A 27179-nucleotide genomic window follows, 5' to 3' on the forward strand; every position below is an offset into this window, starting at 1 on the left:
GTTTTACGATATGTACCTTCATTTTCATATGTGGCAAATGGCATATGCAAATACTGTACTAGGATGTGTAAATGTGTAAATGTGTGAATATGTATATCTGTTATCAGTCACGTAATCATCAGCTCACAACCCGTGAATGTCGATTTGTTTTCAGCTGTACTCACAAATGGAAATGTTTTATAATTAATTAGCCCAGACAGCAACAGGATCCGGACCACATCACATGCGATTCAACACGTACCAAATGTGTGCCGGATCTGGGCCGACACGATGTTGCTCTCGGGGAGAATATCACGCACACCTGCTAAAATATTACTAATCTATCCAATAATTCAGTAGAACATCAAAATCCATGAGGAACAGTGTGACATATTTCATTTCTGGAGTAGGGTAAGTGACATGGGACACGTTGATAGCCTGTCTATGCTTTAAAACGTGACTCGTTTTGTCTTTTAATAGCTTAGGAATCAATTTACTATTACAATGTGACCAGTCACACTGGCATGTGTTAAGAGACTTAACTCTCTTCCAGGTTTTTCAGCTTCGTGCATTTAATGCAGTGCTCTCGCGTTACTACGAACACTAGTATAAAGTCTAATCCACTTAATCTAAAATCATCTAGTGTATATTTTAAACAAATTCCCTTCGAATTGGAATTCGTTTTCAGAAGAAAAGCAGAACGGAAGTTCACTGGAACAAACACACTCATTATTCTGAGAAACATGGCCTACCCTTCTGAAACTTGCACCTATGTGTGGTGGCTATTACGCAGCAATTTTGCTGTATTGCATTCTCTTTATTCACTAGAAGACCCAGCTTCCATGGAAATAAATAAATAATAAACTTTATTTTACAGTGTCTTTGTTACATATTGTCACATGTACATACTTACTGTAATTATAACAGTAAATTATGCATAATTATGCAACCAAACCAAACATGAATCCAAACATGATCGCTAATAGGCTATCCATCAAGTATAGCAAAGCCTCACACAAAAGGTGTAACAATTTTACAGCTTGTCACTGGGGCAGTACCCTAAATTTTTCATATTTGTACCTTTTTTAATCCTAAAAGGTGCATATAAGTGTACAAATATGTACCTTTTGTGGTAAAAAGGTACAAATGAGATAGAGTGAGGGAAAATGCCCCCCCCCCCCTCTATGAAACAGTTAAATGTGTCTAGAATATTTATCCTAGTTTTCAGTGACAATGACAATGTAGAACATTTTTATTAGATTTTTAACAAAAATGTAATTTGTACCAAGAGGGTACCCTACAGGTAGGGTAAAATCCCCCCACTCTGACAAGGCAATTTGCTTTGTAAGTTAAAGCTTTATACAGCAAAATCAGAGTACACGCCTTTAGCTTAAAATTAAAAAGACAAGTCTCCCGGTGGCCTCATTAAAACAGCGAAAAGTGGGAGACATGCATTTAAGCGGGTAAATATAGGAGAAAATTAGTCATTTTTATGTGCCGCACTTCCTGCTACCAACAGGTGGCGCTTTGGCTATAACCGAATATTGCTGTGTAGATGTCTTCAGGCCAGGACTAGCAAACATGTGATGTTTAAAGCAGGTCTGAAATTATATACCTGAGTTACAACAACTTCCTGTTTAATACCGTTAAATACATTAGCCAAGTGTTGCATGATTTAAAGGTCCCGTTATTCGCACGTTTTCGAAGCTTTGATTATGTTTACAGTGTTCAATATAACATGAGTTCATGTTTCGCGTGTAAAAAAAACAGTATTTTTCACACAATTTACTTATCTGTACAGCGCTGTTTCCTCTGTCCTAAAAACGGCCTGATGATTTCCTTGTTCTATGAAGTCCCTCCTTCAGAAATACGTAACGAGTTCTGATTGGGCCAGCGCTTCCAGTGTTGTGATTGGACAGCAGCTTAGCGCACTTTGCCCGGAAAGGTCCCGCCTCTTACCATAACGGGGAGATACAAGCGCTGAATGCGCGCAGGTATTATTTATGCTCTAACAGCAACATTACACACAAACTAAAGTTTGAAAGATGGAATCGCGAAGAACGGGACCTTTAATGTGTTTCTAGCATCTTTGGTACTTCATGGTATATTTAAATTAGTTTAAAGGAGTGAATTACAGTGTAAGCATGCCATTTCCTGTTGCCAACAGGTGGCGCTATGACTAAATGAATATTGGCATGTAGCTAGATGTCTTCAGGTCAGGAATATTATCAAACATGTGAAGTTTGGGGCAGATCGAACAATGTATGCCTGACTTACAACAGCTTCCTCTTTCATGGCAAAACATCAGATTTTGTCAGGCCACCACGGACTTCAGCGAAAACTCAAGATCTTCACAAGTTAACTTCCCCTGCCAAGGCCTTAAGATTAGACTGACCAAATATGATGTTGCTCTGGTTAAATCTCTAGGAGGAGTTTGTTGTACAAAGTCTGGAAATTGAAAAAGTGGAAAAAAAGTGGAAAAAAAACAGTAAATATCTCAGTTCCTGATAGTTTTCGGATTTTGCTCCCAGGGACTTTTTTGTAGGTATTGGGCGACTACATATACTATACCGATAACGGTGCTTAATTTAAATTTTGTAGGTGGCGCTATCGACTAATTTTGCCACACCTTATTCTGAAACCCATATCAGATGTACATTTTTAGCACTTCTGACACCTGTGCAAAGTTTCATGAGTTTTCAAGCATGTTTAGGTCCTCAAAAAATGTGATTAAAAATGCGATTAATTTTGGAGGAGAAGAATTGACTGAGCAATAGGGTCTTCACACCACTGGTGCTTAAGTCCCCAATAACAGTAGATACATTTACATTTTAAAATCAACCTTTTTGAAAGATTTTGTTAGCTGATGCTAACTGGCTGGCTAACTAGCTAGCTGATACTAATGTGAGGTAATTTTTAAATATAAAGTCCAAATAATTTTTTCAACAACCTAGTTAGATTACATTTAATGGAAAAAAAAATTAGTGATTTTCAGAACATGGTAACAGTAATTATGATAGTGGGAAACGATGCTCCATGGGGCGTTTTATTCCAAGAGGCTGGGGGCATTTTACCCCACAGATTAGGTTTAAAACAAAGTTATGTCATTCTGAAAATATAATTATATTTTACTTTATTAACAAGTACTGACTAACTACAGGCCTTTTTTTCTTAATGTTGAAAATTATATAAATCAACATGAAATCTGTTATTTTGCACCTTTCTCTCAGGTGCATCCCCAGTGTAAGATATAGTAGGTAAAACTTCTACATAAATCTGGTCAAAGTAGTCCATAGCAACAACAAAAACTTATCTTGATTTTATCTAGTGGTTATTTTTGGAAAAGTAGGGGGTGGCATTTTACCCCATGGGGGTGTGTTCCCGCACACTCTACAAACTGTACAACCCTAAAGGTACAATTTTGACACTATTCTTTGTGTGTTGCAACTTCCTTTCATGCTAGCAATGTGATAAAACATGCAATTATGAAAATTAACTATGGTTAGTAGGCTAACCATGTTTTTTATCGTTTGGCTAACTGATTACCATTTATATAACCACAGTTTTACCACAAATACCATGGTTAAACTATGGTTAGAGTAGCAAAGCCATGATTAATTTGTGGTTACCATGGTTAATAACCATGTTTTTTTTTGGTTTTATTTGTAGTAAAACCAAGGTTCATTTTCGTAAGGCATGTGCTAACTCATACAGGAAAGACAGCATTGTTCTAAATCAAGCTAGCGACGTGCTGCTAGCAATGTTAAAACATGTTAGGCTATCTTTCTCTAGCTATCGATCTGTTTTCTGACTGTATTGTCATCAAAACCTTTACATTTTACTTTTAACTGAAAAACTTCGAAACTTAAAGCTTTAATTTTTTTTTTCCTGAATTGTTAAAACACTACCCCCCCCCCACACACACACACACATGAAAAATACTATAGTATATTACAGTAAAATTAGTCAATATAGTTTTTTAAAGACTATACTAGTAAACATATTAAAACTGTAGTATATCCTACCTTAGTGTTTACTATAGTTTAACAATAAGTTAATACTACGGTATGCTCTAGTAAATACTATAATATACAATTTACTGTAGTATCTTTACTAAGCTTATATGGTTCAAAAGCACTATAACATGTACTAGAGTAATTGTACTACTATAATATATAACATAGGCCTATATTTTGTCATGTGGGCATTTTCTTAACCAAATTCTCAATATCCTAAACCAATTTGTTGAATAAAATAAATGTGCAAATCTCTAACTGCCTGAACTTGTTAAAAGTTACAGAGTACCTTAAACATGTTCAGGCAGTTAGACATTTGCAAATCTCCTGCACTTTCTTTTGCAAAAACTCTAAACACAATCTCACTCACTAAAACATATGTCACACTGTACGTGCACTTGTGTTGCAAAATGCTAAACACAGGAAGGCAAAAGTTAAATACAGCTAAAACACAGTTCTCAATTTAGACACAACTCAATATTGTTCACACTTATGATGTGATCAAATCAACTGTATAAAATAAGTCTGTTCAGAGTGCACCGGTATACTAATACCAATAAACAATCTGAGAGGGAGAAGAGGAAGAGTAGGAGGAAAAGGGTGAGAAAGAGCAAGGTGTGGACAGTGTTGTCAAGGCTGAATTCTGTATTTTTACAGTAAGGTGCTGAATATACAGACATTCAGTAATATTCAGTACAATGCTAATTCTTACAGTGGATACAAATAGAGGACACATTAATTCGGTTTTGAGTGTTTTAGCAACTCAAGGAAGAAAAAAACTGAAAAACTTTTTCAAACTTGCTGGTCAGGTTTTCTCAAGCCAACATCAAAGTTTATGTTGAGAAACTTTTTTAAATCTAGTTTATATTATGTTTCCTGTGTAGACTAATTATATATATATAAACATTTTAAATATTTAAATTCAATGCAAATGTAGTAATTGCGATCAATACCTTAATAAATCTTTAATTATGTAAATATCTCCTGTCCCTTAGTATTTAGTCTGTTTGGCCCGTTTTTGTTTGACAGTCTAGTCTCTGTCGCAACCAGGTGGCTAGCACAGCCGCGCCAGCAGAGGTCTCCATTAAAACCTCCTGCGCTTTTTTTGCAGAGCGCTGGAACCTCTGCGCATGCGCAGTTGCAGCGCGTCTCTTCCCTCCCCGCAGGATCAAACTGCTGCTTCTCCGCGCCGCCGAAACGCCGAGCCGACAATGGCACAACTGGTGGGACCTCTCCGCAAAGACCTCGCCGACTCCCTCTCCTCATGCCGGGTGTTGGTGGTCGGGGCGGGAGGCATCGGTTGTGAGCTGCTGAAAAACTTGGTGCTCACCGGCTTTAAGAATATTGAAGTGGTAAGTTGGAGGAAGGCGGACTCTCTTTGTGCTGCAGGAATCAGGCCCTATTACCACCGACCCCCATTTATACTAAATTGCAATGAAAATGAGAGGCATACACTGTATGTAGCAATGCATTACACGTTACAATAAGCGTTATAATGGCGTAATGCGGTTCGTCTCATCGTAAACCTAGAGAACAGATTTTTTTCTTTCGCGCCATGCTGTGTCTGTGACGTAAAATGTCCCTTGAAAACATTGACCACTGAGGCCATAACGTTACTTAACGCTAAATTGACGTAGTTATTTCCCCGGTTGGAGCTTTTTCCATTTAAAAAAAGATTATATTCAAATGCAGTTTTCTTTAAACATGATATCTTATTACATGTATGGGAGTTATCTCTAAATGTAATGTCTGTTATGATATAACATTACAAAATCTACTACAAGTAACAGGGCTGAAAGTAGCAAGATTGATTTTTGTAGTTTATTCAGCCATTATTTATATTGTTCACAAGGCTATAAAACCACAATGTCTGTATTAGAAGGTACATTAAATGCAGGTATTTCTACACGTATTCAGTTTTCAATAATCTAAGGAAGTTCTATACTGACAAATGTAATGCACATACAATAATAAAGCAAAGACACATATTTGAACCCGAAAATCCTGAAGGGATGACGATGATATCAGTGTTTTATTAATGTAATTGTAAAGGGCATCTTTTATCAGGTGGTTTTATGGTGTTGCCAGTTTCAATAGCAATTTGTACAGTGCTTATTATTATTATAATTATTATTTATTTTTTATAAATAATCCTTTTTTGCAGATTGACCTAGACACCATTGATGTTAGCAACCTCAACAGACAGTTCCTGTTTCAGAAGAAACATGTTGGGAAGTCCAAAGCTCAGGTAAAAAAACTGACTTCAATTTGTGTGATTTAGAAATATACAATCAGACATTGACTGACTTGGTGTGTTTCAGGTTGCCAAGGAGAGTGTGCTTCGGTTTTGCCCTTCTGCGAGCATCACTGCCTACCATGACAGCATCATGAAGTGAGTCCAGTTACGTGTTTGCCAAGAGAAAGACTTATTTTATGAACATTTCAAGTGTTTGTGGTTACAATATCAAACCCTAATTCAATGTTGTGTTTTCTCCTTGCAGCCCAGACTACAATGTGGAATTCTTCAGGAATTTCCAGCTTGTCATGAACGCTTTGGACAACAGAGGTATGATTTATTCAGCTGATCTTGGCCGAAGTGGAGGAACACTACCTTAATTCCATCTAAAATGTGTCTCTTCTGTTGTCCTTGCAGCGGCCAGGAATCACGTCAACAGAATGTGTTTGGCTGCAGACATTCCCCTCATTGAGAGCGGCACGGCTGGCTATCTGGGACAAGTCACAGTTATCAAGAAGGCAAGGCTCTTCTATTAAATCAACTATTCTTGTGTATTCATTTCAATGTCATGCTCTTGGCATTCACGCGTTGTGTATTTCTGAACTGCAGGGTCAGACGGAATGCTACGAGTGCCAGCCTAAACCTACACAGAAAACCTTCCCAGGTTGCACCATTCGCAACACGCCCTCCGAACCCATTCACTGCATTGTGTGGGCCAAATATCTCTTCAAGTAAGTTCTCTACAATGACATTGATTCTTTCTCATCTCAGTGACCAAACTGATGTCAATCATAATCAAGGGTTCTATGAAATCAGTTTTATTTTCCCCCAAATTCTATGTTTTCCTTTTTAAATTCTGGATTCTTAAGTTTTAATAATAAAAAAATACTAATTATCTGACTTTATAATTGTTGTTTACTGTAAAACAATTATATAATTTAGTAACATTTTTATAATAATAATAATGGTGTGAAATGTTTCATCTTACTTTTTTAGAAATTCTTTCTGTTTTCTATTTTTTTATATAATTTGTTACAAATTTATTATCAAAATTGATGGAAATTAAATAGTTTTAAATTATCGAAGGAAATTTGAACAATTCCTTTATTATTGGTAAACAGTGCTGCACAACAGATGTTTAAAGTTTAAATTAAAATATGGTTGAATTATTTTTACTTTGAAAGATACATTGTGCTGTATTCTTTTTTGCCATAATTTCCAAGTCAAACCGAACCTTTATTTTGGTTGGTTGTGATGTAAACCTTTGAGTCTTTGTGTGTAGCTGATGATCTTATCAAATAAAATGCTGTGAATACAGGCTTGTTTTGGCTGAATTAGCTTGGTTTTGAGAGCTAATTTAATTGCCCTAAGCTTACATGTCATATTGAATTGCCTCCATAGTCAGCTTTTTGGTGAAGAGGATGCGGATCAGGAGGTTTCGCCCGACACGGCTGACCCAGAGGCTGCCTGTGAGTAGCCACACGTTTACCACCACTAATAAAATATCAGTGGCGTACGGTCCATATAAGCTGCGAAAAAAAACTTTTTCAAGTGGAAAAACTATTCATAACTGAAACTATTTTCATAGTTTTTTATTTTCTCCATAGGGCAATTTATTTGTAATGAAAACTGTTAACTGCTAAAAGACAGACCTACTGTAAGAAGACCTGACCTAACCGAGGCTGTTAAAGTCATCAATTTGCATTTTTTCAAACATATTCTTTTAAAAGAGTACTTGTATATTTATTTTATTTAAATTTATTCTAATTATATTTTATTTAGGCTACTAATGTTTATTATATTATACTTATTTTGAATTCTTATTTAAAAAAAAGCACTTCTGGCATACATTTAAATTAACACCTGCCATGTTGTTTCTTATTTGTTTTCTTTAATATAGATTAGCTTGTCCTCAACCGATGCGTTGTAGCGTTTAAAGGTGAAGCATGGAGTTTCTGCATCATTAGTACCAACTTTTACCAATTTTAAAAAATACGGCACATTTTCCAAATGCCTTTCATACAAACACTTAGCTATGTTAGCTGTCATGAGAGTAAGTAACTGAGCAGCTAACACTCTGTATATACCCTAGCAAACACGCTTATTATAAACCAATGCAGTGAGCAACAGGTGCATTTTTGACAATGCATCACCCAGCATACCCGCTATAAATAGATGTGCGATTTGGTGTATCGAAGACAGAAACTACCTTTTTATATTTATTAATGTAAACTTCTTGTTTTAAGTATGTACTGCAAATTGTTCAACATGCTGTGGTTTTTGTTAGGACCATTAAATGAAGAGCTATTTATCAACTACAGGGAACCTGGCAGATGCAGCAGCCCGAGCTACAGCCTCAGATCAGGATGGAGATATCAAGCGGGTGTCTACTAAAGAGTGGGCTCGCTCAACAGGCTACGATCCCGTCAAACTCTTCAATAAGGTGCAAGCTCTTTTACAAACCTGACGTTTCGGGGGGTAGCAATACATTCATGTCACGATTCACTAAGCTGAACTTACGATAATATACTTGTGTGATATTTTAAGCCAAAATAAATAAGAGGGCTGGGTTGTATTATTATTACTTTTAATACATATGGTTACAAATTAACAAAAAATGTACTGTGCGTTTAAAATGGACTTGAATAGGTTTGGACTTTGTCCTGCATGCACAGGACAGTGGTGACACCAGAATAAAAATATTTGTGATTCTGAACCAAAAAATACAGAATTGACATACATACTTGCTCTGTCACCAACTACATAATGTACGCCCTATTTACTAGTAAAATCATACATTTGGCTTTATCATGAACCACAAATATCTCCCCGTTACATTATTATACAATTATATTCAACATTATAGTTGTTCAATGTAGTCCTGTTACTGAAACCGTAAACTTGATTTTTTTTTTCTAACTCTACACTCACACTTTCAATGCAGGCGTTCATTGTATCTCTTTTGCACAGATTCTCCTCATGCACACTATGTCCTGCCTCTCTCTCTATTTGTGCGCTTGCATTAAACAATGTAAAACACTTTCTATCATGCTACCAAAACTAAAAACACAATAGGTTGAGTTAAATTATGGTTTCACTTTGAGGGGTGCCACTGATGATCAATGACAGTTCTAATCACAAAGCGTGTTAAAATGACTATTCCCAAATTGTATTCTTCTATCCAAAATAGTAACATCTTAATTTACTCACCCTCATGTTGTTTTCTTGTCACACACACACACACACATTTAAATGTTGTTTACTACAGTGTATGGTCTAAATCGTATAAAGCCATCGTGTCACTTCAGAAGACTTAAATTTTGATTAGACCAATGTTTTTTTTTTTTTTTTTTTTACACAATGCCTTTAAATTTTCTGGGTGCTCTTTTAAGTTTTAGGGAAATGGAGGGACATGGTCTAAAAGTGATCTTGTGCTTCCTTTCAGCTTTTTAAAGATGACATCATGTATCTGTTGACCATGGATAAGTTGTGGAAAAAGAGGAAGGCACCATTGCCGCTAGACTGGGCAGAAATCCAGCAGCATGGTGAGTCTTGACCATTTAAGTGTAGTTTTATAAATAAATACAAGTTATTGCATTTAAAATAGATGTTTAATGAGTCTGTATGGTGTGTGTAAAAGCATGTTCTCAGGAGGAGGCCTGTGGCACAGGTCTGAAGGACCAGCAGGTGTTGGGTGTTCAGGGTTACGCTCAGCTCTTTCAACGCAGTGTAGAAACGCTCCGAACTCAGCTGACAGAGAAGGGCGATGGTGCGGAACTAGTCTGGGACAAGGTGAGTTTCCACAAAATTGCTGGAATTGTTCAAAATTATGATTATGTGAATGGGTTCAACCCTTATATAGAGCAGTATTTGTGGGGTCAGACATTTGTAGCAGTGACCAAAACCATATTGGACATTATCAAGTGTACTCATTCAATACTAGGCATGCTCCGATCAGGATTTTTGTAGCCGATCACAGATTATCTCTCCTTGGAAGCAGTATTAGCCGATGTGATCCCTAATAACCGAAATAATACTGTCAATAATGTATTTTAAATATAAAATAATTAAAGAGATGAGAGAGTATACTTAAGTATAATTGGTAAGCAACATGTGCAATAGGGATGTCACAATACTCAATATAATATTGAACCGTTCGGTACAGCATTCACTTTATTTATTTTTTACATGCGCTGAGCGTGCGCACACCTGTCAAACACGTGACACTCTTAATGGTGATTTATGAAAAGCTTAGAGCTTAACAAATATAGCATTCTTGTGAAATAAATTATAATATAAAAAAATCTGTCATTATCAACAAAGTAATCAAATGACAAAACAACACTGCATAGTCTTCACTGTATAAATATCTGTACATTAATCCTACTACATTTCTTTGTTCTTTGCTATTTGAAATAACAGCTGCGAGCCGTGACTGCAATTTCACTCTGTCGCATCTCTCTGCCGATCTGCCTCCCACTCTCTCACACACACTGTCCTGGCGCCGCTGCCTCCCTTCCACTCACGTCATTAAAAAAAAAATCCCCTACAGCGTGAATTATGAGTCCCGCAAACGCGGCACTGAGGAGCTTGTTTGTAATCGACAAACAAATGGAATGGTTTGGGTACAAGGTGATCGTGTTGAAAATAAAGGTTTTTTTCTAGCATTAGAAGCTCATTTGAAACATTGCCACAGCTCATTTAAGAAAATGACAGCTCCGAAGAGACACCGCTTTAGTTTGAGGTGGTGCTAACAATAATAAAGATGATGATCAACACCTTATGTGTTAACACTGAAATGTAGATGTAATATATTTCCAAATGTAAGCTTGAGTGCTTTAGCCTGTTTACTTTTTGCAAACCTTGTGAGCGCGCAAACCCAAACGCTGTGATCTCGCGCCAAAGGTTTTTATTGGTTTATTAAGTACAAACAGGCGAGTAATGAAAAATTGAGTGTGAGGGATTTGTTCACTTCACACAAAAATATTTTGGAATGAGATGTCTAACTGTAGTAGCGTTTAGTCCACTGTCTATAATAGCCTAATTTAGAGATCACTTTTTTTTTTTTACCGACATCCGACAACTTTGAACGGTTACCGTTGATGCGGTCAACCATCGGTCAAACGGTCATCGGTTAACATCCCTACATGTGACATGATTTTTTTTGGGGTTTTTTTCCAAAAATGATATTAGAAAATTATTATTGACTATGTCAATTTTTTATTTTCTAATCAAAATAAAAGAAATGCAGTTTTATTTTCTAACTATAAAGGATTGTTCAGCATGAACCTATATTTGTGGTGCTATTTTTAGGATGATCCTCCAGCCATGGACTTCGTAACAGCAGCTGCAAACTTGCGAATGAACGTCTTCAGCATGAACATGAAAAGCCGTTTTGATGTCAAATGTAAGTGTTTGGAAGGCTGTATTGCCACTGTGATGGTATTGAATTAAATTATTTGAAGTTCTTTTTAGTTGGTGTTAAAAAGACTAGTTTTGTCTCTAAAAGCAATGAAGAGTTCAGATGCAAAAGCATCTAAAAGACACTTTGGTCAAAAATGAGATAACGATAACTGAGGGAATGCTCTCAGCATATAGTACACATTCATAAAATACTTTCACTGCAAGCCCACTAAATCCCAGCCTCAGCCCATTCAGAAGTACCAGTACTTAGGCAGAAACCTATACATAGAAGCCTGACAAAAATGCTTATTTTGAAGTAAAACATCAGATGAATTTAGAGGCTTTTGATCCTAAAGTCTATGAATATTGTTTTTTTGAAGTTGTCCCTTTTTGGCTTAATAAAGTTGTAGTAATGCTTTTATTTACTGAGAGACTCAGACTCTTTGGATATGAAACAAACAACATGCTTCAGAACGAAATGTTTAAATAATGTTTGTTCTGAATTCAGTGTGGCTTTAAACCACTTTTTAAACTGCATTAAATCTCTTTTAGCTATGGCAGGGAACATCATTCCAGCAATAGCCACGACTAATGCCGTCATTGCCGGTCTCATTGTCCTGGAGGGGCTCAAAATTCTCAGCTCTGACTTCGAACAGTGTCGCACGGTGAGCTTGCGGTTGTTCATTTTAAAGATTATCATCAGATATTTGAAAACTGAATTGCATCATATCCTGTGTTATCTAACACCTCTTTGCATTCCTTTTTCTCATTTGGCTGAAGTTGGTTACATCTCCGCTGTGGTTTCACTTGTGCAGGAAAATGTTGACCTTTTCCTGTTTTGAAAGTTTTGTTAAGTTGAGTCTTATTAATGTTTTTCTTTAGATCTTTCTCAACAAGCAGCCAAACCCCAGGAAAAAGCTTCTCGTACCATGTGCGCTGGACCCTCCCAATCCCAATTGTTACGTGTGCGCTAGCAAACCTGAGGTCACAGTCAAACTTAATGTGCACAAAACCATTGTGCAAGCTCTTCAGGACAAGGTACCTGCAAGTTTTCATGCTGCAGTATAAAACTACCTGCACAGCTTTGTTTTAGATGCTGAACTTTGTGTGACCTCCAAGAGTAGGTAAAGTTTGGACTGAGAAATGATATGCACGGTGGTGCTTTTTCAGATACTAAAGGAGAAGTTCGGCATGGTGGCACCAGACGTGCAAATTGAGGATGGAAAGGGAACAATCCTCATCTCCTCGGAGGAAGGAGAGACTGAAGGTGTGAATTAAGTCTGCCTCTAGAGGGCATCTTTCTCTACCAAAACAAAATTCTGAGCTTTGCTTTTAATGTTCTGGTGTCTCTATTTTCTGTAGCGAACAATAACAAGTTTTTGTCTGACTTTGGGATTCGGAACGGGAGCCGTCTTCAGGCAGATGACTTCCTACAGGATTACACTCTTCTGGTCAATGTAATTCACAGGTTGGTGTGTTAATTTAGCTAAGAGTATACTAATTTTGCTCTTTTTGTGAACATTAACGTCCTTCTTTCGTTTATTATAGTGAGGAATTGGAAAAGGATGTTGAGTTTGAAGTAGTGGGTGACGCCCCAGATAAGGCGCCAACTCCCAGTGCCCCGGAAGAAGGGAAAAACATTGCCAACGGTAACAAAGATTCTGCCCAGCCTTCTACCTCATCTAAAGGTAAGCACAACATTGATTTGTCTGCATGCCTTTGGCGAAATGTCAGCTTTTTAAAGGAATAGTTCACCCGAAAATGAAATGTACAACTATAATGAAATGTATAAAAACATTGTATTGTACCACTCAGTACTCATATCTACTAGCTTTTTTTTTTTTTTTGTCATTTTATAAAAGCCCAGTTTCATAGTTTGGAAAAAACAGCTTGGATGTTCTGCTATGAGTAATAATGCTGCCTATTTATTTTAATTTTGTGTGTGTGTGTGTGTATTTGCAGCTGCTGCAGAGGATGATGACATCCTCATTGTAGACTCAGACGAAGAACCGTCCTCAAGCACCATGGAAGCTTCCCCGGAGTCAAGTATCCGCAAGAGGAAGCATCACGATGCTGAAACAGACGATGCTGCGTCTAAGCGCAAACGCCTCGACCAGCAGCCGGCCGATGATGATGAAGACATCATCGCTCTAGACTAGCACCTCTGACAAGATCTCACCTGCCCTAGAGGACTTTCCTCAAGTTGAATTTTTGTACGGTTTCTCTTACCAAACATGTAAATATATCTGTACAATATGGTTCAAGCTCAGTGGATGTCGTCTTTTCCTTCTGTCCTTTGTTTTTTGGAACAGAAAATGACTGAGTTATGAACTGCACTCGGTTAGGGTTTCCTCCGATGGATAAAATGCTTTTCAACTTTGTATTTTTTACAATATGTGTGTCCTGGTATTTTGCAGTGTTTTAGAAAAGCTGACAAGTGCTCACGATATTTGAATGCATTTTCATCTTGAAAACCATATTCCATATTTATTACAGGTTGTTTTTTTGCCAACCTCAGTAATATTTCAAAGTAACCAAATCATGGTACAGTAACACTATTACTGTATGATGGATTGTCTTCTGTTGCATTGCTTTAGCACCACAATGAGAAATATTATGACTTTTTTTTTTTTTTACAAAAAGAAAGAAAATACACTCAGAAAACTATTTATACTTGTTGTTTTCATTCTTATATTTTAAGTCATTAGCACAATAAATGAGTTCATGCCTCATTTACTGACCAAACTGAGGAAGCCGAAAAACGGGCATCATCTCAAACCTTTATTTACAATAAAAACGTGTTCTTGAAAGGGTACAATGTCCTAATTGCACGCTGTTTACATTAGAATGTTTGACGTAAGAACATTCTGTTTTGTCTTATTACTCACGTACATGTCAGAGTCCACAGTTCACGTGGTAACGTAGATGTCGTCAGTAGGGTTCCTCTAAAGATGCTACCTGACCTGTTTACCCTTGCCCTATTTGGCACCTCAAGTAAAATGCAAGCTTTACGCTTTTGGTAGCACATTTTGTAATAAAAACAGTTTTACACGACAAATGTTATACTATTTCGAAGACATTCGGAGCAATAATTTAGAAATATTGGTTTCGTAAACGAAAAAAAGACATGTATTCTGCTAGACGCTCACATCGACCGTTGCTGTACTAGCTATTGAAGTGCATTATGAGTGCGCTCGATAATGTCCACAATGGTTTCGGTCACTGCTGACCCAGTGCACTATATAGAGTGCATTTCTAATTTTATTAAAACGTATTTGCAGAGTGATGTAATTGCTTTTAAGTATAATTGATTGTAAATGCAATTTATGTAGGCTCTAATTGAAGTTTATTATGCCGTTTTAAACTGAACCGAGAAACAATAAACTTAAAAATCTACGTATAACTTACATGTAATAGTATATTATAGTAAAAATACTGTAGTGTTTTGAACCATACAGTACATTGTACATAATTTACTACACTTTAAATTACACTGTAGCATGAACTATAGTCAGTTAAACTATAGTAACTACATACTGAGGTATACTACAATTTACTGTAGTGTAATCACTATATGGTTAAAACACTAGTATTTAGAGTAATTGTACTATTGTTGGTAAAATATTATGGTCACAATTATTACCCAGTTTTAATATGTAATGTGTGCATATTTCATTAAATAAATACTCTTAAGTAAACCTTAAATGCCCAGCCAGCCTCTGCATATACTTAAGACCCAACGCCCCTCAGAGGATGAAGCTGATTGGATTGAGACGGACACCCGACCCCAACTGGACCTAGTCCTCCATTTTATCCTCCTTGTGGGATATTTAAACCTGTTTGTCCACATGCGCGTCAATTTCGCCCTGCTATCTCATTACACAAACAAAAGCTTTTTGAGTTTCATAAGACCGAGACAATTGGAAACATCTAGATCCCCATTCGTAGTTTGGTGGCTGGTTAACCAGCCCCTTTTGCCTTCATCCGCCAATCGTTAGGGCGCGAGAGTAACGTTAAGTTGAGTTGTTGGCACGAGCTCGGCGCGAGAGCGCACGCCAAAGGACTATATTTCACGTGCTGTGGCGTGATACCTACTATTAATCAAGTTTTAATCTGAGTCTTCAGCCAGTTTGGTCCGACACTATTCATTTTAGATTGTTAAAGTAAAGTGAAGACATCATGGTGACACTGACAGCGATCGCAGCGCCTTTCGGTCGGCAGATCTACAGACATCTGGTGAAAAATGTCCGAAGCCAGCGCTGGATTCCTGCTCGGGCATGCAACTTGACTTCATGCTCCAGCAAATTAGCTCTGAGTCAAGGTTAGTGCATTTTTGCCTGTATGTTTTCTTGTTGTTGTTGTGTGTGTGAAGTTTTAGCGTTATGTAACTTAAATAGCCCCCTCCCCCTATTGTTTGGTCTTTTGATGGACTATAACGTTACCTGTGCACTACTTTATTTTCTCTCGCCACTAGGTTTTATTGCAGATGTTGTAATGAAATGTATGACTGGGTTGATGATTATGGAGTCACATTGTACATGTTTACTATCAGCGACAACGCCTTCCTGAATGGCTTCCGGGTTTTGGGAATGTTTAACGTTACAATGAAACACGATGGTAATGAACATTGCATTGATTATGTCCTGGCAGCTGCAGTAGTGCGTTGTGCATCTTTTTTTATGTGGGGCAAATACAACTTGAGTGGTATAATTTTGTAGGTATGAAATAACCCCATCTTTTTACACCGTGCTTTACATGCTGTCACTGTTTTTCCACAGACTCCGCCCACAAGATATGGGCCGTTTATGATGTCTGCAGAACATTTCATTGAAAACAGCCCCGAAGATGCAATATAAATCACAAGTTTTTTTGTATGTAAGAGCTTTTGAAATATAGTTTTATCAGGTTGCAGTAAGTAACCAAATAGAGAACATTTAAACGGGGTATAATATACGGTCTGAAACTCCTAAAACTGTTTTTAAACCTGTTTGTAAACCTTAAACCTGTTTTTTTATATTTTTTTAATGTTGTAGTAAGTAGGCACACAAAGAACACTTAATGGATATAATATAGGGCTTGAAACTCCCAAAACAAGTGCTTTTTAATGTATTTTTTTGCAGGGTATAGTAAGAAGGCAAATAAAGAATGTTAAAATAGCAGTATGAAATGAGGTCTGAAACTCAAAAATGAAGTGTATTATGATTTTTTTCAGGGTATAGTAAGTAGGCAAATAAAGAACATTAAAACAGGGGTATGAAATAGGGCCTGAAACTCAAATCAAGTGTTTTTATGTATTTTTGGCAAGAATGAGTGGGTAAGAACGTTGTAAACTTAGGCTAAACTAAGCTTTCATTTAGTGGGAGTATTTATTTATGAACTTGGAATTCATCATTTTTGTAATTGGTTTGCACACAAGCAGTATATCATAAGTGTCACATTCTTGAATATTAGTTGTATATGTTTGTATTCCTATCTTTACCATGCGATTAGTAGCTGCTTATAGTGTTCATATAGTGTGGACGTTATCTTATCTAACCCTGATTAGTTTATCAAGTATCAACACAAAGCCAGTCATTTCCGATTTTAATTGTTTAAAGCTCACATTGAAAGTCTCATAAAAGCAAAGAACAGTAGTTCTTAAATAGTTACTTAAATAACTATAATAGTTGAATTAGTCAAGGCTACATACAACTAACCTAGTTGTTAAAACAAGTGAACATTAACAAAGAAAAAATGACTGTTGTCTGACAGCTACATAGTTTTGGTATTGAAGATTACAGAGTAAACATCCCAAATCAAGTTTATTACAAAAGTTTGTTGATCTCCATTTAATCAAAGACTAAGCTTAAATAATTTATTTTATAGCAAAGTTATAGTTAGAACCCATGCTGTGCTTTCTTGCCACAAAATGGGTCAGCACAGTTATAATCCCCTTTTACTAGACCACTTAAATTTATGACAGGAATGAAAGTAAAGGCCGTTTTAATCTCATGAAAGACCCGTTGGTCACATTCTCTGGCCGATTTAATTCCTTTTGTACTATCTAGAGCATGTGACCACAATCTAAGCAGTTATTGTGTAAGAATGGGAAACTTTCTTGCTGTATAAAGGAACTCTTTCGTGTTTGCTTAAGGATCGCCTGTAACGTTTCCAAGGCAATGTCTATTCATAAAGCTGGCATAAAACTCTGCTGACTGTCTTCCTGCTAAGCGTTACAGTCAGTTTTTCCCTGACATTCCAAATGTCAGGGTTTTTTCTTCTTCTTTGAATCATCGAGTCACAGGAGGAAGCATATTTTCTTCTCCACTTTTACTTCTCTAACACATTCCAGAAGGACGGCTCGTCGGCTTTGTGTGCCGTTTTGATTTCTTTTGGTCGCTTTTTTTCTTGTTGGGATATTAAACATTTAATTTCAGAACAAATGTGTAACGCACCGCGCGAGACTGCACTGTGTGCTGTAAAATGTAGGTTTACTATCTATCTATCTATCTATCTATCTATCTATCTATCTATCTATCTATCTATCTATCTATCTATCTATCTATCTATCTATCTATCTATCTATCTATCTATCTATCTATCTACCTATCTATCTACCTATCTATCTATCTACATATCTATCTACCTATCTATCTATCTATCTATCTATCTATCTATCTATCTATCTATCTATCTATCTATCTATCTATCTATCTATCTATCTATCTATCTATCTATCTATCTATCTATCTATCTATCTATCTATCTATCTCCATTTTTCTTTAGCTGTTTTTGTGTTGTAAAAAGCTGCATAGATTTTCTGAAATGTCTTGTATTAGTGTGTTAGACTGTCTAAAAACCTAGTGTGCTGATTACATAGTCAGCATTTTTGAGCACCAATCTTTTTTTTTTTGCACATGTCTGATAGCCAAAAAGCTGCCTAGATCCTGACCGCTCATTCTCTCAAACTCTCAAAACCGTTTTTTTTTAATGTATTTTTTGCTAGAATGAGTTGGGAACAATGTTGTAAACTCAGGCTTAAGTAAGATGTCACTCGGTCGGAGGAGTTATTTATACATTTGTATTTCATATTTTTTTTGTAATTGGTTTGCACGCAAAAAGTATATCATGTATAACACTGTGATATTCTTGAATAATTGTTGTAAATGTTTGTACTCTTATCTAAAAGCCTACTGTGCTGCCTACCTAGGCATCATTTCGGCGCATCATGCTTGTATTTGCACAATTTCTGATCACTAGGTTTCCTTATCCTGACCGATCATTCTCTCCCCAGTACATCCCATGTGGCAGGGGCCACTTGCCATTCCCGGTGGAGATCGCCAGTCACCCATTGACATCGTGGTGCGCAAAAGCGTCTTTGATCCGCAGCTCAGACCACTGAAGGTGCAGTATGACCCAAGAACCTGCCAACAAATCTGGAACAATGGGTACTCTTTTCTGGTCGAGTATGACGACACCACTGACAAATCCAGTAAGTTATCTTCATTGTCTTAATACCAAAATTTGCTGTGGTATCCTTAGAATGTACTACAGTTACTACAATTAAACTGCATTAGGAATCTATAAAGTAAAGTTAATTAGAATAATCCTTAGAAGAACAATAGGGCTCTGTGCCCCTAATTACAAAAAATAATGTATATATTTTTTAATTTATTATGGTTTTACAATAGTAACTTTGAATGTAACTTTGGTGGAGGCTGTGAGCTTGGCTAAAATTGTGATACCAAGATCAGAACATTTTGTTTTATTAATGTGTAACAACTAACAAATGAACCGTTTTGTGAACTGAAATGAAGCTCTGAAGGGAGGACCACTGGAGGATCAGTTCAGACTGTGTCAGTTTCATTTCCACTGGGGAGAGAACAACGCCTGGGGCTCTGAGCACTCCATAGACCGCCGTCTTTACCCTGCTGAGGTAGTCTTGCGTAAGATTTTAAGATTAATATTTTAAGGATTTATAGGGCTATGAAGAATGAAACATGACTTTGTAACTCTTTTCGAGCCATCTGGATGTCATATTTTACTATGAGGAAGTCTCTCTTGCGACATAGAGCAAGAGAATAGAGCATAAAGGGTGGAGACTTAACGTTAGAAACAACCCACCAACATTTCCATTGTAAAATCTGAAAGACAGCCACCTTAATGAATATGTGACTGTAACTACTGTACTCTTTAACTCATCATAGCCAGTTACATAAGGGGGCATGTGTGAGTGAGCTTACTGTGCTAAAAAGCCAAGTTTGTGCTGGTGAGAATGTGACCTTGTTTCGGCTCTCAACACTCCTTTAGCTTCCACACTGTCTGTGTGAGTGTGTGTAACCGCTCAGATTTCAGTCCTGTAAATGGATCCTCTATTGCGTAAAGTGATTCATTCCCTCCTCCTTGGTTGAATCCTAATCTTGCCAGAATGAATGGATGACTGTCTTTTTGTACAGATGTTTAAGTCGTGGCACGTCAAAAACGCAAAACCTAGCTATGTTCAACTGCAGGATTGTGCAATCATAAGCTGAACCAAATGAAAGCCATAAGTATTGTTCATTTTAGTTCATGGGTGTGTGTGTTTTTTTTTCACAGCTCCATCTTGTTCACTGGAACTCTGACAAGTACAGTTTGTTTGAAGAAGCTGTTATGGAGGATAATGGACTAGCTGTTATTGGAGTGTTTCTTAAGGTGTGTAATTATTATCAAACTTCGTTTTCATGGATCTTTAAGCTTAGTAGGCCTTGTAAAAAAGTACATATGATTTTGAATTTGCACAGGTTGGAAAGAGGCACGAGGGTCTACAGAAACTGGTGGATGCCTTGCCAGCAGTCAGACACAAGGTAAGGAATCAAATATTGTGTTTTGTACACATGGGCATTGTTGTGAGTTATTAACCGAGATTACGAACCTCAGAGCATGATATTTTGGAAACAGAGGGATGAGGGTTAATATTGTTGGGTTAGGTTAATACAGTATGTAATATTCTCCTCCTTTGTCACCCAGGATAGCCTGGTAGAGTTCACCAAGTTCGACCCTTCATGTCTCCTTCCGGAGAACATCGATGACTATTGGACATACGCAGGTTCTCTGACCACTCCTCCGCTTACTGAGGCGGTGACTTGGATTGTGATGAAACAGCACATTGAAGTCAGTCACGATCAGGTAGGAGGCTGATATGAAACAGGAAATTAAAGGAATATTTTCCCCATAGAATATTTAATGAAAAAAGAAATAAAATAAATCTTCTTGTATTATTATTACATTATTCGGAGGTAGTCAATTGATCATAAAGTCTTGATGTAACGTAAGTAGGGGCATCTGTTCCATATTGTGACATGTATCAGAGTGAAACGGATTATTAAGAAAGAAAGCAATGCTTCACATGGACTTTGTTTTATTCATTGGTTGTTGGTCGAAGGTAGGCAAATCTGAATGTGAGCTTGCTGACGATTGTAAATAGAAAACGAAAAAGGGGCGGGTTTAAGCTGACTAAATGATTGGAGAAGTCTAGCATATGTCACCAGTGTCACTGGAAGATCCAGCTGTCACGTTTTATTAAATTATGTGGTCAGTTAATCAAATCAATCAATAAAAAAACGCATGGATGAATTGTTCACAATATGAGCGTTAAGCTACATTTAATTAAGTAAACATATGTAAATGTCAATGGAAATTACAGCACACTAAATTTAAGTGTGTGATGGTGCAGTAAACTTTCAAAAATAATTCTTCTAAGGTCTAGTGTTGCATCATATAGTTTTTTAATTACTGTTTTCCACCTTCTGTCTTACCTTTCGAATGAAATGGTCCATTTTTTGGTTGCTGCACCTTTAAGAAACACCCCCTTAAAATGTAAAATTAGCACTCCATATCTGCTCGCACACCAGCTTTAGCCTTGCTGTTGTGCCTGTCCAGTATTGTTTTTAATTGCCACATACTCCAATAACAGCTTCTTTGCAAAGCCTCCTCCATTATTTTGTAAAAAGATTTAAAACAAATCTATAGACCCTTTTTACGTGGGTGGATGATTGACAGCTTCCTATGAGTAAAGTAGTCACTGAGGCAGCAATGGACATTTTTCAGGAACTTCGGGAGGAGATTGGAGCTTTAATCTCTTTAATTTCACAAAAAGTTGTTGATTATTCTGGAGTGTGAGTGGGAACCTAATATCGCAGCTCCACTTCACGCTCACTACTGCGCAGACTCGAGACGCAGGATGTCAGCAAAATATTTGGAAACTGGCGGCTGTCAATGGAAGAGTGTGAAGGCGGATAGTCCATCTTTTTTTTACAGTCTATCATTTTAACATTCACTTGTCGCCACCTACTGGTGAAACAGTGCAATAAATACAATCTGTATTTATTGCATTAAAGGCGCGCTGTAATATTTTTGCAGTAAAATATCCAAAAAACACCAGGCTTATATATTGTGTATATATAGCCATCAGTGTTTATATTTTGTTTAGTTAAGTTCTTACACTATCCCACATGTTTCCAACTATTTGTAAATTGTGGGAATATTGTTATTTTAACCAATGAACTGGGACGTCTGAGGGAGTCGTCTGTCAATTACGTCATATCTGTATTACCCTTGGTTTCCGGTTTTATTTGGCAGAAACGCTTTACTCTTGGCAGTGTGCAACAAGTGTCACAGCAGCCCCTGAGCGAACACACAGAGTAACGTCATAACGTGTCCCGTCGTCATAAAAGTTGCTCGTGAGCTGTGTGTTGTGTAACAATCGCTCTAGCTGCCTTGCACCGCTCCCTCAACACTCGGTCCTGCTCTTCTTCATACTACAGTAATGTTAATAACCGCATCCATGAACATGATTTCTGCCCGAGTCCTATCCCGATTCCTTTCCATTGGCTGTGAGGTGTCCACATGTCCCAAGATTCTGAGCTCAAACCTGGCGTCATCAAGCTACACCTTTGTTTTGAATAGGCGCTCTCTAGCGGACGGAAAAGTTACATAGTGCAGCTTTTTACGGGTTAGTTCACCCAAAAATGAAATTGATGTCATTAATGACTCGCCCTAATGTCGTTCACACCCGTAAGACCTCCGTTCTTTTTCAGAAACACAGTTTAAGATAGTCCGATATTGTATGCAAGTGTATGCACACTATACTGTCCATGTCCAGAAAGGTAATAAAAACACCATCAAAGTAGTCCATATGTGACAACAGTTAGTTAATAGTGTGCATACATTTGCATAAGCTATTGGACTAAATATAAAATATCTTAAACTGTGTTCTGAAGATGAACGGAGGTCTTACGGGTGTGGAACGACATTAGGGTGAGTCATTAATGACATAAATTTCATTTTTGGGTGAACTAACCCTTTAAGTTACTTTTAAAAGGTGATTTAATCTATTTGAATTACTACTGTAGACATCAGTCTTTAGGAATAATAGTATTTATTCGTCTTCCTCTTGACGTCAGAAAGCTGTGGAAGGTCAAACCAATTTGGGTTTTTGCAGCTTAGTTTATCAAACAACTCATGAAAGCTATAAATTCAAGTGTTAAGATGCCTCTCACGGTGGATGTTTTGACTCTGCTGGGAGTCTGCTTGTTTTTCCGACTTCATGTTCCACTGCTCCATGGCAACCTGGGAAATGGAACGGAAAAGCTCATCTGGCTGACTGCTGACAACTGTTTTCTCTGTTCACCCCATTTGTCTTTTACATATAATCTTCTTTTCCCGTCTTTCACCAATATTTGGATGCGTTTTCAAATTTAAAATATTCTTTTTCTTTCTTTCTTTTTTTCTCTCAGTTGGCGGTGTTTCGAAGCTTGCTGTTCACGTCGGCAGAAGAGCAGGTGCAAAGAAGTATGGTCAACAACTTCCGAGTTCAACAGGCTATGAAGGGACGGACTGTCCGTTCTTCTTTTTCCCCCTTTCTCCAAGATCCTCCCTCAATGGAGTAGCAACAAAACTCAGTGACCTAATTCACACCCTAACCTCCAAAAGATGCACAAAAAGACTCCGCAATCACTCTTTGTTATGGGGTGCTTATATCTGTATGGTCTTAACTGGATTTTGTAAATGTTTTCACCATTTCCAACCAGGTATAGATTGGAGAGATCCCATTGAAAAGGATTAGCAAAGATATAGTTTCGTTATTGAAAGAGTTTGTTTATTCCTCTGTCAAAAGATTCATCCAATTCATCGTCATTTTGCTGTATTTGTACAAGTACTGAAAACTGATAGAATTCAAGAAATTCTCACTTCAGTATGAAACGCACAACATTCATTTCCTCAAACTGAAGGGGTGTCCACGTTTCAGGACAAACAGCCCCCTCTTGTGGATCACTGACAGAATGCACATCCCTTGTTTTGGGGCATTAGACCTTGTATAGGTTTTTATTTTGTGTATACAGTAGTTTTAGTTTAGTGGTACACTTACTTTGTTTGCTGCGAGGGAGTTTGTTTTATGCATGATACTGCACAATGCCTTTCACTTTAGATTTGTTTTTAAGATGCTAAATCATTTTAAGTATTTACAGTAGATCTAATATACATCTAGCTATATTTTTGAACATTACAGTATAAATAAGACTAGAATTATAGTCTTTATAAAAAGGTGCAAGTTGCTTTAGAAACGTTAAAAGAAAAGAAGTAGATTAATGCGCACAATTGTTTAGTGAAGATGTGCTTCAGATTTGTGCAGAATAGGTTATCATCCTTAGTGCCTTTTGCCTTGGACATAATCACAGATTAGTCGTCCATTGTGCTCATGTAATCAGTAATCTGATCAACTGTACAAGTGGTTGGCCATGTTTGCCTTTCGGTAAAATGTGCCTCCAAATCTCGTCTTTATTCTCTTGTTATCACAATCGTAAATGTTCATCTGTGCATTTTGATGTCTATTTAATGTTGGTGATTTTTAAAAAATAAGAATGTCTTGTAAAATGTATTTGGGAGCACCTGGATGTGTCTTTCCGCCTTTCAGAGAGGAACCTCCATTTCATTTGTCCACTAGAGGTGTACATGAAACCAGACACAATGCAGACATGGCAAGACCAACTGATTGTTATATTTCAATACTGGTGCATTCCGTTTTCCATGTCTGAAATAAGCTCTAAATGGCAATAAGAATTAAAATGAGACACTAACATTGTTAGAAACCTCCAGGACCTCTTATGTTGATAGTATTATTTATGTGCAAATCAATTGTGCATTTACATCATAGGGAGTTTAATGTCTTTTAGATGGAGGATAATATTTAGGAGATAGTTGAAAAGGGAGATGCAGAAACAGCAGAAGTTCTACATGCAGAGGCGCTGCTCTCTTTGTGATGGCTGAATAACAATGCTCTTGTATAAACTGTCCCTAAAGTGGCCTCTCATTTGAATGGGCCACCTGGTTTTCTCCCTGTTGGGTCCGTGGTTAACGTTCAACGAGACTGGAAAGCTGGATTTACATTTTGCACTGTACAAACTTTAGGTTGTAGAGACTGGGATCCCTTCCTTCCACCTGCCAAAGCCTTTAGCTACTCTCTCTCAGAATAGTGAACATTCTTTCGCATTAGGAGGTCCTGGAACGAAGTGTTCTCATTGAAGCAGCAGTGAATAGTGTGTGAAGACACCTTTTGTTGTCAAGTTTGAATTATGCAGTGAATGAATTATGGATTGAGGTTCTTAAACCCAGTGACATTCTCATTTTTTTGTTTTGTTTTTGTTGCTGTTGTCAATGTTGGTATGGTTTTGAACGTTTTTACACCCATTTTGTTTTTCTTTTTAAGTGACTGGAGGCTTTCTTTTTTTTAAGGGAAATTAATAAACATGTTTTAACACTAAAACTAGTTTATAGCTTTTAACTTTATAGACAGTCCCTTTACTTATCTGAGGCATGCTGCCTATTATACATTTTATAATGCGAATGTGTGCAAAACATTAATGATATCAATCTTTTATTGTGCGCAAACTGTTTTATTCATTATTAGTTTTATGAGAGTTTTTAAGAAAAATGGAAATGTATTTTTTTTGTATTTGGCCCATTTTTGGTTGATTTTATGTAACTTTTGGGCGGACGCAAGCATGTGCCCTGGGGATGTAAGCAGGAAGAGGGTGTTGCCGGAGGTTTACGGAGGCCCCATCCCAGCAAGCGTTGTTGCACCAGGTGCCGGTTAGGTCCGGATCAGCTGCGCTAAAAGTATGTGTTTTGGTGGATTTAGCAGAGGGGAGGCCTACAGACCCAAAAATGAACATAAACAAATAATGCACAATGTAACCTCTCATTCATGCTGTCTGACATGTAGTGTATTAACATTTTATGTGTAAAAGTTAAATAAAACTATATTGAGTCAAGAATTCAGGAGTGACTGTGTGTTAGTCACAGACTTTTAATTTCTTTTAACTGTTTTAAAATGCTTTTAGTATTGTATGAAATGACTTTTAAACCTTTAATCAAAAATCAATTTGTAGTGGCACATAACATTACGACCACATTTACCTACACTTCTTAAAGGTCCCATAGAATGGGTTATTTTATTATTTATAATGTTTTCTGAGGTGTACTTATATTGTTAGTATGGTTTTTTTTTTTACATCAAAATGTCATAATTTGGAAATAAAGGGCATTTTTTCTAAACTGATATAAGCCCTCTGGCTGAAATGCTCTGTTTCAAAAGGGTTGTCTGCTGTGAGACTTCAGTGAAAACACCCACTGTTGTGATTGGCTGACATCTGCATTTGAAATGAGATTACGTGCGGAGGGGGCGTGGTTTAGTCAGGTGAGCAGCAGCTGCAGCGCTGCCAGTCCACAGAGAGACAGAGCTGGGGAAAGATTGCTGAGGAAGTGTCATTGTACTGAGCTTTTTTGAGCCAGTTGATTTTGTATCTGAGAGCTCTGAATAATTTTTTTACGGTCTATGGAATAAACAGTGAACTTTGCAACATTATTTCTCTCACAAAATGCTTTCACCACAACTAACAACAAACATGACATTGACATGAATACAGTAAGAGCATCTGTTGAGCATAACAGCATTATTCATTATAACGGCAGTTTGGACAAGTGTGCATTGCGTGATTGACAGATCTGAACATTATAAAGATTGTTCTTTGATTGCTCTATATTGTTTAAACATTTAAATAACAGATTTGTTTCATGCTGCTAACAGAAATGACTTAAGTTGATGGTTTTAGTCACTGGCTTGATTCTCTGAGGCATCAAGAGGGCCAGCGGAGGGACTAACAGTATTAAACGATTTAGAAAGTCTGTGTGAACTTGAATGATTAGCTACACATCAGAACTCACTGATCCCAGATCAGGCATTAATGAACACTGTTAGTCTCTGTTTTTTTTTGCGGTGCTCTCGAATCCATATGGTAAAGCCTGTGCTGCTGACATTCACTGATAAACTGAATCCATTCTCTACTAATTCTCTGGGTGGGCAAAGCAGAGGATGGGGCGGTAACCTTTCCTGAGTCATAACAGGAGAATTCAAGATCAGCTCGTCTGAGCTCTCATTTTCTCAAAGGCACAGAAAGATAGCCAGAACTCGGTTTACACTGATCAAAATTTCTAGCCATGTAGAGACAATAATCAGGCTAGGGGAACTC

The 27179-nt window shown here is 37.2% G+C and overlaps 2 protein-coding genes across 2 annotated transcripts; both read left to right on the plus strand.

Moving 5' to 3' along the window:
* Positions 1-337: 337 nt before the first annotated feature.
* Positions 338-14301, plus strand: uba2 (ubiquitin-like modifier activating enzyme 2). Its single transcript, XM_067436693.1, has 18 exons — positions 338-390; positions 5107-5347; positions 6160-6243; positions 6317-6387; positions 6497-6561; positions 6649-6749; positions 6841-6962; positions 7633-7700; positions 8553-8674; positions 9677-9776; positions 9872-10023; positions 11545-11638; positions 12187-12299; positions 12517-12672; positions 12805-12901; positions 12997-13102; positions 13183-13322; positions 13597-14301. Exons 1-18 carry the CDS (start codon positions 353-355, stop codon positions 13791-13793), a joined length of 2067 nt encoding a protein of 688 aa, XP_067292794.1. The 5' UTR covers positions 338-352; the 3' UTR covers positions 13794-14301.
* A 1169-nt stretch (positions 14302-15470) lies between these two features.
* On the plus strand, positions 15471-25925 carry ca5a (carbonic anhydrase Va). The gene is made up of 7 exons (XM_067436694.1): positions 15471-15955; positions 18908-19105; positions 19431-19549; positions 20209-20304; positions 20394-20456; positions 20620-20778; positions 23388-25925. Exons 1-7 carry the CDS (start codon positions 15814-15816, stop codon positions 23538-23540), a joined length of 930 nt encoding a protein of 309 aa, XP_067292795.1. The 5' UTR covers positions 15471-15813; the 3' UTR covers positions 23541-25925.
* The last annotated feature ends 1254 nt before the right edge of the window (positions 25926-27179 follow it).

Source organism: Pseudorasbora parva, chromosome 25 (assembly GCF_024679245.1).
Source record: "Pseudorasbora parva isolate DD20220531a chromosome 25, ASM2467924v1, whole genome shotgun sequence".
NCBI lineage: Eukaryota > Metazoa > Chordata > Actinopteri > Cypriniformes > Gobionidae > Pseudorasbora > Pseudorasbora parva.

Excerpts from the sequence above, each read along its gene's own strand:
- uba2 (XM_067436693.1), top strand. The coding sequence starts at position 353 with ATGAGGAACAGTGTGACATATTTCATTTCTGGAGTAGG. Across the intron at positions 9,777-9,871 it reads GGCAGAAATCCAGCAGCATG|CATGTTCTCAGGAGGAGGCC; the intron begins GTGAGTCTTGAC and ends TGTGTGTAAAAG. Across the intron at positions 13,103-13,182 it reads CTGGTCAATGTAATTCACAG|TGAGGAATTGGAAAAGGATG; the intron begins GTTGGTGTGTTA and ends CGTTTATTATAG.
- ca5a (XM_067436694.1), top strand. The coding sequence starts at position 15,814 with ATGGTGACACTGACAGCGATCGCAGCGCCTTTCGGTCGGCAGATCTAC. Across the intron at positions 19,106-19,430 it reads CGACACCACTGACAAATCCA|CTCTGAAGGGAGGACCACTG; the intron begins GTAAGTTATCTT and ends ACTGAAATGAAG. Across the intron at positions 20,457-20,619 it reads TGCCAGCAGTCAGACACAAG|GATAGCCTGGTAGAGTTCAC; the intron begins GTAAGGAATCAA and ends TTTGTCACCCAG.